Source organism: Procambarus clarkii, chromosome 65, assembly GCF_040958095.1.
Source record: "Procambarus clarkii isolate CNS0578487 chromosome 65, FALCON_Pclarkii_2.0, whole genome shotgun sequence".
NCBI lineage: Eukaryota > Metazoa > Arthropoda > Malacostraca > Decapoda > Cambaridae > Procambarus > Procambarus clarkii.
In genome coordinates, this window is record NC_091214.1 from 8,493,601 (window position 1) to 8,507,453 (window position 13,853).

The following is a 13,853-nucleotide window of genomic DNA, read 5'->3' on the forward strand; positions in this document are numbered from 1 at the left end:
GTGGGAGAGTTAAGACATGACTCAAAGTATCTCCACTAAACTGAGGCTGCATTGTTTCGTGATCACTAGCGTCTTCGATCGAAGAACACGGCAAACACAGCTCAGCGGTAGTATGGTGCAAGAGCTATTGTCATGTACCTGATAGACGTGTGGTTTAGGCCCAATAGGCGAGTGAGGAGGGGACGCCTGAGGCCTGATCAACAGCCTCCCCTCGCAGGTCAGCAACACAGCTACAAATGCCACTTGTAATTCACCAGTGCACGTGATAACCAAGTTTCAGACACACCTGGTGTGTATGTGTGTGTTCCAGATTGACTATTAGGCTTCGTAACTGCAGGAGGTACAATTACACCCCCGATAACGAGTGCAAACGCAGGGGAGGACCCTCAAACGTCCGTCCCCTACGCTCCCTATGGTACGACTGACATGGGGAGGCAGCTCGTTTAAGTTGCTCCAAATGGTTATATAAGTATTGCATGACCCGAGTCGGTGACAACTCTCCACTCAACTGGGATGGTTTGTTATTGTTGTTTGTAATTGCATTTATGTATGTACTTTTCCTAAATAAAATATTATTAAACTGGGCCACATTTGACTAGTGCCACATTTATACCTGGCGCCAGCACAACCAAACTCAGAAAACAGCTGCCTCGCTGCGGTACCAAGGAACAGCTGACGCCATAAACACAACATCCCGGCAGGAATGCCAGATTGGGCTACTTGTAGCCCAATTGTGTTACCAATTAGGATAATTGTATTCAATTAAAAAGCCAGCTATGTATGTCGCTACTTACTACTTTTTCAACGACAGTAAAAAAAAGCTGGGCTGTTTATTCTGAAAAGCGAATCAATCGGAAAAAATATTTGGCTACTTTTATTGTAAAGTTTGTGACATTTAGTTCTTCAGCTCGCGACTTTTGGTAACTCACATCTGGCTCCCCTGCGGGCCGCCCTACAGTGCGGCAAGTCTCCCTCTAACACACACGACGGTTTTAGTCGCCGCTCCTGTATCTACAACAACAGAACGAAGTTCATTAAGCCTCGTTATTCCAAACACTGACGATTAGTACTTGTGCAGTTATCGGGAGGATAAACTTTTCATGAAAACTGTTCCTGCCATCAAAAAGAGGAGAAAACCTTCACACAAACTGCACATATAAAGAAGTAGCAGTATTGACCGCGCTAAGTGCTCACATCGTCTAAGAAGTAACACTCAAGCGCTGACTAATAGTAAACATTGACCTACAGTGACGCGTCTCCCAACATCATTGTTTCTGCAGTCATCTGGTTAAAAAAAAAACATTCACTTCAACAGTACCTCTCAAAAAGATGAAAACTCAACAGTGTCCAGAGTGTGGGAAGAGACTCCAGGGTCTTGCAAGAATGAAGGCTCACATGTTAGTGCATTCTGATGATAAACCTCACGAGTGTCCAGAGTGTAGGAAGAAATTCAAGCGTCTTACAAATATGAGGATTCACATGTTAGTGCATTCTGATGAGAAACCTCACGAGTGTCCAGAGTGTGGGAAGAAATTCCGACTAATTACAAATATGAGGATTCACATGTTAGTGCATTCTGGTGACAAGCCTCACGAGTGTCCAGAGTGTGGGAAGAAATTCAGGCGTATTACAAATATGAGGATTCATATGTTGGTGCATTCTGGTGATAAACCTCACACGTGTCCAGAGTGTGGGAAGAGATTCAGTCAGCTTGGAAATATGAAAACTCACATGTTAGTGCATTCAGGTGACAAACCTCACGAGTGTCCAGAGTGTGGGAAAAAATTCAGTCAATTTGGAACTCTGAAGACTCATATGTTAGTGCATTCAGGTGACAAACCACACGAGTGTCCAGAGTGTGGGAAAAGATTCGGGCGTCTTAGCAGAATGAAGAGTCACATTTTAGTGCATTCATGTAAACATCCATTTGAATGTGCCGAGTGTGGCAGAAGATTTAGAGAACGTGGAAATTTAATAAGGCATTTGTTGGTACATTCAGAGGTTAAACCTCATGAGTGTTCAGAGTGTGGGAAGAGACTCAAACATCTTTCAAGTATGAAGACTCATATGTTAGTGCATTCTGGTGACAAACCTCATGAGAGTGGTAGCAAATTCTGTCTGCTTGGAAATCTGAAGAGTTACAGGAAGGTTCATACTGGTGATAGACAAAATATCTTGAATTTGGGAGAAGATTCAGCAAATATTAAAGTATAATAAGGCACAAGTGTATTATTCCTATATACAATTTGTAAATTGCGAGCCTCATTTAAAAAATATTGTTCTGTCACGTCAGTTGGATTTCATACAAGAGTGTTTTTGTTTGATTTTGTGCTAGAAATACACTTTGCAACAGTAGGTGAAGCTATGCAGCACAAAGTATTGAGGATTATTTTAATATCTTGTTCTTATATGGAAGTTAGATGTTCTTCAAAAAACAAGCAAGCACCAGGGAGCTGCCAGTGTAGTAAAACTAGAAATTATTTATAGATTAACAGCTATAATTTTTAATTGATTGTCAGGAACAGGCAGCCAGTGTATATATATACATAAATATTAGGCTTAAAACTAGGTTACCCCCCAAAGTCGAGGGAGTGCAAAGTCAACAAGCATAGGAAATGTGCCCATCCATGTCTCTCTCCCATCCAATGTCTCTCTCCCACCTGGGATTTGAACCTGGAAATTCCAATTGTGAGTTGGGTACCAACCTGACCATATTACCAGGACCCTAACTATAGTATTTTAACCAAGTAATGTAAAAGAAAGTATTTTAAGTGTTATGTAAAAGAAAGTATTTAAAGTGTTTTGGCATCTTCATTTGAATAGTTACAGTATATACTTTTCATTCAGATTATCATAAGAAATATTTATACAATTTTAAATAATCATTTTTGCCTAGTTCAGCAACTTTTTTGATAAGTCCAGCAACCAGGAGGCCTGGTTGACGACCGGGCCGCGGGGACGCTAAGCCCCCAAGGTAACCTCAAGGTAAGGTAGTTAGTGATATATTTATTCATAATTCATGTCTATTAAATTTTTATTTTTAAAGATACAGTACATCAATTTATAATTATTAATAATTAGTATTATAATACAGTATTTATAATAATAAAATATTGATAATAATATAATACCCTGTACTAATAATATTATAATATTGATAATATTATAATACTGTATATATAATACAGTATTATAATATAAATAATGTTATAATATATATAATACAGTATTATAATATTTATATTATTATTTATAATACTCATATTATTAAACATTGGAGAAGATAGTAGAAAACAGTTTGTGATGCTCTCAAGATGATTCTATTTTTTTGGCTAGACTTGTACAAATATAATTTTCATCCAGGAATTAGAAGTTCATCATTATTCCTACTCTAAATTATTTCAATTTTTATACATATTGTTTGACAATTTAAGGTTTTGATTGGAATTATGATAGTGTTTTTTGTGTTGAATCTTGACTACAGTATCATAAGTCACTTCAAAAAGTATACATTGGAACCGCGATACTCAAACTTAAATCTTTCCAGAAGGGTGTTCGAGTGATGCTCTGTTCTAATACAGAATACTTTTTTTCCCATGAGGAATAATGTAAATTGAATTAATCGATTCCAGATCACAGTAAATAGATGGAGTAAACACAAATTAATTCTCACTATACCAGTACAGTACTTAGGAGAGTTGATGGCATATGTGGAAGATGGTAAAGAAAAGGAGTGAAGTCATTGTTTACCAGCAGTCCTCTTCCCTAAAAATGTCAGGTAATTGTGCTTTTGGGGATCTTACTCTTTTTTTTCTATTTCTCTCATGAGACTCACAGGATGCTTTTCTTACAAAAAATCTGTCAAATGATTCTAGTTTATCCCCCTGCATTTTAAAGTTTTTATAAAGTAAGACATAGCATTGTCATTCAACAAGTTTGTTATAGTTTTATTCTCTGCAGCTTTGTTAGGGTCACTTTACTGATGTCAATCATCACTTTAATGATCAAAATTGCAGATATTTTACAGCACATGATGTAAACAATGTATTAACACATAATCACAATATCTCTGTAATTAACTTGAATGTAAGATCTCTTACATTAGTATGATTAACTATTTTTCATACATTAGTATGATTAATTATTAGTATGATTAATTATTAGTATGATTAACTTGATACATGTAACTCTTGATAAAAATGAGTTCCCTGTTGGGTTATTTGTGGACCTGCGTAAGGCTTTTGACACTGTCAACCACCAAAACCTTCTTCTTAGATTACATCATTATGGAGTCAGAGGTCACTCCCTGCAATACCTCAAATCTTACCGTACTGACAGGCTCCAGTATGTTTCTATTTATTTATTTATTTATATATATATATACAAGAAGGAACATTGGGTTTGTGAGAGTACATTGGATAGTACAGTATTTACATTCTTATAAAGCCACTAGTACGCACAGCGTTTCGGGCAGGTCCTTAATCTAGCAGATAATTTTAAGTAGGTAATTTCAATCAGAATTGATAAATGATAAAGATACATTACAAGAGAAAAATGAGATGAGAGAGATAAGTAGGTATATTAAAGCACATTGTTATATTAAAGCTCTGATTAATTACATTGACAGCTTGATTAGTAATTTAAACAAGGTTAATAGACACCATACAGCAGATTGACAGCACATATAAGACAGCAATGATCACAATGGTAAAGATGTTCAGATTGGGTACATAAAGATTGGGAGACTGGGTAGCAAAAGATACAGATAAACAAGATTTATAAACACCATACAACAGATTGGCAGCACGTATAAGAAAAGGGAGATTGGGTAGCAATTGATACAGTGCAATTTTAAGGCAAAAAGTGAAAAACTATGAAGATGAAATTAGGTACTTTTTAGTATTGATTTTGAATGATGTAAAAGTTGGACAGCTTTTCAATTCAGTAGGGAGTGAGTTCCATAAACTGGGTCCCTATAAACTGGGTCCCTGGGTTCTATAAATAATTCAATTTCTCCCACCCTACCCATCAATATTGGTGTTCCTCAGGGCAGCATACTTGGCCCTCTCCTCTTTCTCATCTACAGTAATGACCTTCCAAATGCCTCCCAACACCTCAAACCAATTATATTTGCTGACGACACAATCTTCATTTACTCCAGTTCTGACCCCCTTCCTCTAAATGTCACAGTGAATACTGAGCTAAATAAAGTCCATCTTTGGCTAACTGCCAACAAACTCACCCTCAACATTGACAAAACTTTCTATGTTTTGTTTGGCAATAAATCCTCAAATCAAATAAATCTCAGGATTAATAATACCCAAGTTTGTAACAAAGTAGATGGCAAATTCCTTGGCGTTCTCACTGACCACAAATTGAATTTCCAGGGACACATTCTAAATATATAAAAAAGTTTCAAAAACTGTTGGCATTCTTTCTAAGATCAGACATTATGTACCTCACCCTGCCCTGGTGATGCTCTATTACTCCCTCATCTATCCTTATCTCAACTATGGTATTTGTGCTTGGGGTTCTACTGCCGAAAATCATTTATGTCCTCTAATTACTCAACACAAAGCTGCCATTAGGACAATATCCAACTCTGGCCCCAGACATCACTTGGTACCCCTACTCAAATCTCTGAATATGTTAGATATTAAGTCACTGCACATCCTCTCATGTGTATTATATATATATATATATAAAATGCTGAACTGTAATGCCAATCCTGACCTTAAAAGCTTCATTGAAGGTTGTAACCGAACCCATGTCCACCACACTAGAAACAAATACCTCTATGATATTCCAAGAGTACGATTTAATCAAACTAGAAATGCTTTACAAATCAAGGGACCCAGAACGTGGAATGACCTTCCCAATCATGTTAAAGACTGTACCGCTCTCAACCAGTTTAAAATAAAAACTAAACACTACCTAATTAACTCCCTGTAATCTACTTTACCCCTATTATGTCAACCCATGTCTGTTATTTTTAAACAATGCTGTTTGTCGACCAAATTGTATTTTTGCTGTTTTTTTGCCATGTTCCCCCCTTTTTTATTTTTTTATTTTCTCAACACATTTTATACATTAATCTCAATTAGTATTAAGTTTTAGTCTTTAGTGTTTTTCCTGCCCGGAACGCTTTGCGTAATAGTGGCTTTAGGCACTGTATGTACTAGGTCTATCTATAAATTCATCAATATTTGTATCACCCCTTGTATGTATGTACTTTACCTGAATAAACATTTGAATTTGAGGGTGATATTTTTCAGGAAAACTTTGCACTTACACCCATTTAACACATACTTATTAGTATCGTAGATTTATGCACACAAAACTCGGTAGCAAGAACATGTCGACAGCACTTTCATATTTTGCTATTTTTTTTTTTTTCATCTTTATCGTGGTTGAAATTATTTTTTTTTGAGTTTGGCTCTTATCACTAACCTTCCTTGGAGCCATGGTAACGTTTTTACAGTAAGAATATAAATAGTATCCAAGAAAACATGAGAATGTTAACAAAGAAAGTTTTGTGAGGGTTGGGTACTAAAAGACAACAACTGGAAATTGAATCGTTTGTTAGGTGTGTATATGTTTGAGTGCTGAGCAAAAGGTCACTATTGAGCATTTTTTCTAAAAAAAAAAAAAAAAAAGTTTTTTAGTGTGGAATTGTTCAAATTCAGAGCTGTTCGAGCACCAAGGTTTGCCTGCATTGGATTTACAGTACTGTATTAATATTTATTTTTAGTAGACGTAATTTGCCAGAGTCAGACATAAATGTCCTAAAAATCCATCATCGAGAGGAGAGTAATACTGCTGCTAAAATCTTTTTTTACTTTAAAGGCTGCAAATGTAAATTAATTTATTGGAAGCTGCATTACTTGTGACCATGGAGAATAATTTTTTGTATGCACCACACAAAAAGATATCCTCAACATTCATTTTCATCACAATGATTCAAACATATTAGGGGTATATAAAGTTTATTAATATAAATTTTAATTATAAATTATTATTTAAAAAAATATATGCTAAGTTAATCAAATAACCTAAACTTCAACATTGGGTAACATTAACCTTATTTTAACCTTATAACTTTGGTAAGTATAATAAGAGTAAATTAAGAATGGGTAATGTAATATTGAGTAACTTACAGAGGGTAAATAAAAAAGTGGGGAATTAACATTGGTGAAAGTTTTACCAGGGATAAAATAACTGCTGTATGTGAGAACATTAACATTTGATGAATTTAATAATGTTTATTTAGGGGAATGCACATACTGTATACAGTATACCAAATGGGATACAAGAAGAATGTTGGATATCTAGAAAAGCAAGTACTGTATATACTAAACATAAAATCACTAATATGCACAGCATTTTAGGCATAATGTGAAAGGAAATAAACTAAGACTTAAAACAGAGATATAAAGCAAAAATTAACTGAAGTAGAAAAAAAAATTATAATAATTATATTTAGAATGGCACAACAAAAATTGCAACAGAACAATAGGTAATTGTAATACTGTATCAGATAATAATTGAACAGCAGATATTTTAACTAAAACAAGGGATAATTTTTTCTCTCATTTTACAGGGCAGATGCCAACAGTTTTACAAATAAAGTAATTAATATTCAATAATAGTAAAACATAGGTTGACATTCAGAGCTATCAGGACAATAACAAACTCTGCTTTCAGACAACACACAGCTTCCCTGTTTAAATCCCTAAACATGCTAAACATAAATTCACTTCATACATTCTCTTGTTAAATACTGTACATTTATAAAACCCTTTTTTTAAGTGTAAACCCTGTTCTAAAACTCTTCCTGGACACATGTAATAGAACACATACTCACCACACCAGACATAAATACTTTATCTCTCTAATATCCCCAGAGTCAAACTTAATATGTGTAAACACTATGCAAATAAAGGGACCTAGTCTATGGAACTCGCTCCCTAATGATTTGAAACGCTGTCCAACTTTTGCCATATTCAAAAATAAAACCAAAAAGTACCTAATTTCAACATCATAGTTTTCTACCTGTGCTTTATCTTCACACTGTATCTAGTGCTACCCAATCCCCCAATATATGTACCTAAGCCATATTACTTTACCTTTGTAATCTTAGATATAATCTGATATCATGGTTGTTGTATTGAGTGCATATTCTACTGCACTATTCCTTGAAATGATCCTCATATTATGCTTGAGTGAACCAATGCATAACCCTGAAAATGTTATTCTAATGTACCTAATATTCCTTGTTTCATTATTGCATATTGTTATTATTGTGTGTTATTCTAATCTACTTTTGTGTCAAAATTTCTTGCAATGTACCTGTAAATTTTTTTTGTAATTTTTACTGTAATTATTCTACTTAAAATTATCTGTACCTGTTAAAGTAAAGCTGTTAAGTACCTGTAAAATTTTTTTGTAAATTTTACTGTTATCTAAAAATTATCTGTTAGTTTAAATACTTGCCCGAAACATTATGCATGCTAGTGGCTTTACAAGAATTTAAATTCAACTTAATTTCTATGTTCTCTGTTAGCCCCCAATGTACCTTTATTTATTTATTTATTTATTTATTTATTTATATACAAGAAGGTACATTGGATTTGTGAGAATACATAGCATAGTACAGTATTTACACTCTTGTAAAGCCACTAGTACGCGCAGCGTTTCGGGCAGGTCCTTAATCTAACAGATAATTTTAAGTAGGTAAATTCTATCAGAATTAATAAAATGATAACAAATACATTGCAAAAAAAAATGAGATGAGAGAGATTAGTAAGTATATTAAAGTACATTGGTATATTAAAGCTCTGATTGATTACATTGACAGCTTGATTGGTAATTTAAAATTAAACAAGATTAATAGACACCATACAGCAGATTGACAGCACATATAAGACGACAGCAATGATCACAATGATAAAGATGTTCAGATTGTGTACATAAAGATTGGGAAATTGGGTTGCAATAGATAAAGTTTAATTTTAAAGCAAAAGGTAAAGAACTATGAAGATGAAATTAGATACTTTTTAGTATTGTTTTTGAATGACGCAAAAGTTGGACAGCTTTTCAATTCAATAGGGAGTGAGTTCCATAGACTGGGTCCCTTTATTTGCATAAAGTGTTTACACAGATTAAGTTTGACTGGGGATATCAGAGATATTTATTGCTGGTGTGGTGATAATGGGTCCTATTACATCTGTCCAGGGAGAGTTTCAGAGCAGGATTTGCATTTAAGAACAGGGTTTTGTAAATGTAGTTGACACAAGAAAATTTGTGGAGTGAGATTATGTTTAGTATATTTAGGGAATTAAACAAGGGGGCTGAGTGTTGTCTGAACAAAGAATTTGTTATTATTCTGATAGCAGATTTTTGCTGGGTGATGATGGACTTGAGGTGGTTTGCAGTGGTTGAACCCCATGCATAGATAACATAATTAAGATAGGGATAGATTAGTGCATAATATAGAGAGATGAGAGCAGAGTTAGGTACATAATATCTGATTTTGGAGAGCATACCAACTGTTTTAGAGACTTTCTTAGTTATGTGTTGTATGTGGGTACTGAATTAAGTTCAGTCTCTTGTCTAGGAATAGGCCAAGAAACTTGCCATCATTTTTATTGTTAATGTTTACATTGTCTATCTGAAGCTGAATTGCATTTGTAGATTTGCTTCCAAATAAGATGTAGTCTTATTCTATGTTTTCTGGTCTTGATGTGGTCTTTTCTATGTTAAGTGTTAGTTTGTTGGTTGACATCCATAAGTGGACTTTTTTTTAGTTCATTATTAACAACATTATTTAGTGAATGTGGGTTGGGGTTAGAACAGATGAGGGTAGTATCATCAGCAAACAAAATAGGTTTCAGAATGTTAGAGACATTAGGCAGATCATTGATGTATATAATAAATAGGAGAGGTCCCAAAATGCTGCCCTGTGGCACTCCAACGGTTATTGGTAGAGTGGGAGAGGTTATATTATTGATGGCTACACATTGGTGTCTATCACTAAGATAGGATTGGATATAGTCCAGTGTATGGCCTCGGATTCCATAATGATGGAGTTTACGTATGAGGTAATTGTGATTAACAGTATCAAAGGCCTTTCTCAGGTCAATGAAGAGTCAAATCGGAAACTCATTTTTGTCAAGGGCTGAGTAAATTATATAAAGGAGACTGTTACATCTGATATGAGTGGGGCTTCTATGGGGTACTGGTACTATTCAGGGGTAAAGGTACTTAGAAGACAAGAGTATCAAATATGGGAGAGCTAAAAGGCCCGGCCCCCAAAATAAACTATCCACAGTAGTAATAACTTGCTACAAGACCATATATGTTAGTCTAAGGGTTGATCACTGCGCTCCCACCTTGGAAGAAGAGATACTCTGTAATTCATGTACTTATTTATTAACCCCTTAACAACCCCCCATATACACTCACACCAATAACAATAATAATAATAACTTTACCACACTATCTTACGTTAAAAGCCTTGGTCCACATAGACAGGATACAAGGTTTACACTAATAACAAGCTAGGGTAAAGTACTACTGGATAAGCACTGAAGCTGGATGCAGCTTAGGGTAGTGAGACCATGTGGTACCCTAATACAAAACACAACACTTAGGGTAAACAAAACACTGGCAAATACTAACCCCAGGTCTCACCAATAGTTACTACCAGAGTAGGTACACTTACTGATGCCCCGTACTTAGCTTAAGGATACAGGAACTTCAGGTAAGGGAAATAAGTAAGAGGAGAAGGGAGGAGAGTAGGGATGCAGCCACAGAGTAGGTCTTAACCGCACGACACCAGCCAGAGAGAAGACCGAGCTAGCCACCAGCTGCCTCCCTCATGTCGTGGTGCCGGAAGGAGCCTAATTGATCGTGCAGCTAAGCACATTAAAGATCTTCCCCTATGCAACGTATTGTTACTTTATGAATGATTAGAAAGTATTAGTAAGCAAAGTTGGTGCCTATGTTATTATTTAATAATCAACCCCCAACTTAGTCTTTAAATGCTCTTTGAGAAACAATAATAGTCTTACGTCTGGCAGGGAAGATACAAACAATTGCTATTCGAGATGCCCAACTGTACTACCAGGAAGTTTAATAGCTCAATTTTGACCTCTGGTTTCCACTGGAGAACCCAGGGTCGTAACAGAGACTAATAATTGCATCGTTGGTACTCTTTTGGGAGCGGAAGCCAAACTGACAGGGGCTAAGAATGTAAAATTTTACGAGGTAAGAGTAGAGCTGTTTGTAGATAATTTTTTCAAATATTTTTGATACTATGGGTTGGTTTGATATTGGTCTGTAATTGTTTATGTCTACCGGATTACCTCCTTTATGAACAGGCGTTACTCTTGCTTTTTTAAGGATATCAGGGAAGGTATGACACTCAAGAGATTGGTTGAACAGCAGAGCTATAGGTGGCGCAAGGGCGTGGGAGGCGCTCTTGTACACAATGGATGGTATTTCACTGATGTTCCCAGCTTTGGTTTTTAGTGAGTGTATGATGGACACAACATCTGTCGGGCTGACTGGGGAAAGGAGAAGAGAGTTTGGATAGCTGTCTGAGAGATATGTGTTGATATGTGTCTGAGTCTGTGGGATTTTACTGGCAAGGTTAGCACCAACCGATGAAAAGAATCTATTAAATTCATTTGCCATTTCTAAATCAGATGACGGTGTAAGGCCATCCTTAGAGAGTGTTATCTGTTTGTGGGAGTGTTGTTTAGTTCCTAGGATATTAGAGATGGTTTTCCATGTGCTTTTCATGTTGCCTTTTGCTTCTTTGAATCTAGTCTCATAATATGAAAGTTTAGCTTTTCTTATGATACTGGTAAGCACTGATGAGTAGCACAAACTATGGTATATAATATTGATTGGTGACGCACTGTTATTCTATGTAATAATTTATAGTGCTTATTATAATTTACTAAGAACAACTAATATTTCTCAAAACAAAACTACGAGCCTTCAATAGGATGTAGCTGATCTGTAATATTCTAAGAGCATGGACAATAGTAGGTAAATTTTACAACCCATGTGGGACCTGAAAACTACAATTTTCATTATAATTGAACCAATCACGACTATTCTGCTATCTACGTTGATGGACGGGTACTGTGAGACGTAATTTGGTACGTGAGGAAGAGTTTGGGCTTTGGAAAAAAGGTAACTGGGAATATATCACATATGTACTAATTCACATTCAACATATTGACTTTAAGCATTAAGTCATATATGTGTTGTCTTGTGTGAGAACAACCCGTTCTCACACAAGACAGCACATATATGACTTAATGCTTAAAGTCAATATGTTGAATGGGATTTGCGCCGAGAGGTGAACAGGATGGGTGTTAGGCAAATCTGCTAAGAATGCGGCAAATAGGGTTGGGCTTAGTATGGAGCCTTGTGGAACACCTGTTTGTATTGGGATGCCATCGGAAAACTCGCCTTGTATAAAGACTTTGGAGGTCCTGTTTGTGAGATAGGACTGTAACCATAAAAGTAATCTTCCCTGTACGCCTAAACGTGCAAGCTTTGCGAGGAGGCAAGTATGGGAGGAATGCTATCAAAAGCTCCTTTGAGGTCTAGGTAGACAACAAGACAATATTTACTGCTTCTGAGAGAGGTGCGGATTACATGTTCAAGGCAGAGTATTTGATCTAGCGTGGAGCATTGCGGTCGAAATCCAGCTTGGAGTGACGGTATAATATTGTTATACTCTAGGTACCATTGGAGGCAAGTGTGTACTAGCCTTTCCATGACTTTACTGAGGCATGATAGTAGGGAGATAGGTCTGTATGACGCAGGTTGGGATGGGTATTTTCCTGGTTTAAGGAACGGAAGAATAATACTGGTCTGCCATTGTGAAGGAATATTTCCGTGAGTCCAGCATAGATTGTAATAGTTTAGAAGAGTGCTGTGTGCAGTCGGTGGAAGATATTTGATGAGTTCATATGGAATTCCATCCTCTCCAGGCGCCTTGCCAAGAGGTAGGCGGTTTAAGGCCAATCGTAGCTCGCTTAAGGTGTACATGTTGTCGTCGCCGAGCATGGGCAGCGGTATGGCACGGTCAATTTCTTGTCTGAGGGAGAGTTCTTGGGCATGAAGGATGGGTGTTGAGAGGGTAACTTTAAGACATTCAGCGAGAACATTTGCACGCTCCTGAGGTGTTTGACAGAGTGAACCGTTGATCATCAGGGGGAACGAAGGGAATGTTGGGCGACCTTTAATGCTGTTAAATGTAGCCCAGACTTTTGAGTGTGGCGTTGTGGGTGTGAGGCTATCACAGAATGTTGCCCATGATGCTCGTTTTGCTGATAGTATGTTTTTTTGGCCGCTGCTGTAGCCCGCCGGAGATTGACCCAGTTCTGTAGGGAGGGTTGACGTCTTTGTTTTTGAATGGCTCGTCGGCGTAAAGTGACTGTTCGTGCAGATTCCGCGTTCCACCACGGTTTAAGTGGTTTGTTGAACCTATGTCCGGAAGTTTTCTTAAGCATTTGGGTGGCTGCAGAATTTATGGCCGAGGTGATTGTGGACAGGCGCTTGTTAGGGTCTACTTCGTCTGTGTCTGGGAGGCGGACAATATCAGCCCATTTTTTCTTGTCTAGGTACTTAATGTTCCACTTGGGAAGCGTAAGCGGGTGGGTTGGTGGGTGAAAGTTAGTAAATTTTATAATGAGGGGTTTGTGGTCACTACCAATATCTGGTCCAGTATGAAACTGTAGTTCATGTTGAAAGTGTGCAGAGCCAAAGCAGATGTCCAGTGAGGCTTCATAATTGGTTCTGTAGTTAAAGTAGGTTGCAAGGTAGGGCGG

At 36.6% G+C, this 13,853-nt stretch overlaps 1 protein-coding gene across 1 annotated transcript; it reads left to right on the top strand.

The window, feature by feature from the left end:
- Nucleotides 1–1,329: 1,329 nt before the first annotated feature.
- On the top strand, nucleotides 1,330–2,214 carry LOC138354911 (zinc finger protein 85-like). Its single transcript, XM_069309391.1, has one exon. The coding sequence runs from the start codon at nucleotides 1,330–1,332 to the stop codon at nucleotides 2,212–2,214; it is 885 nt and encodes a 294-aa protein (XP_069165492.1).
- The last annotated feature ends 11,639 nt before the right edge of the window (nucleotides 2,215–13,853 follow it).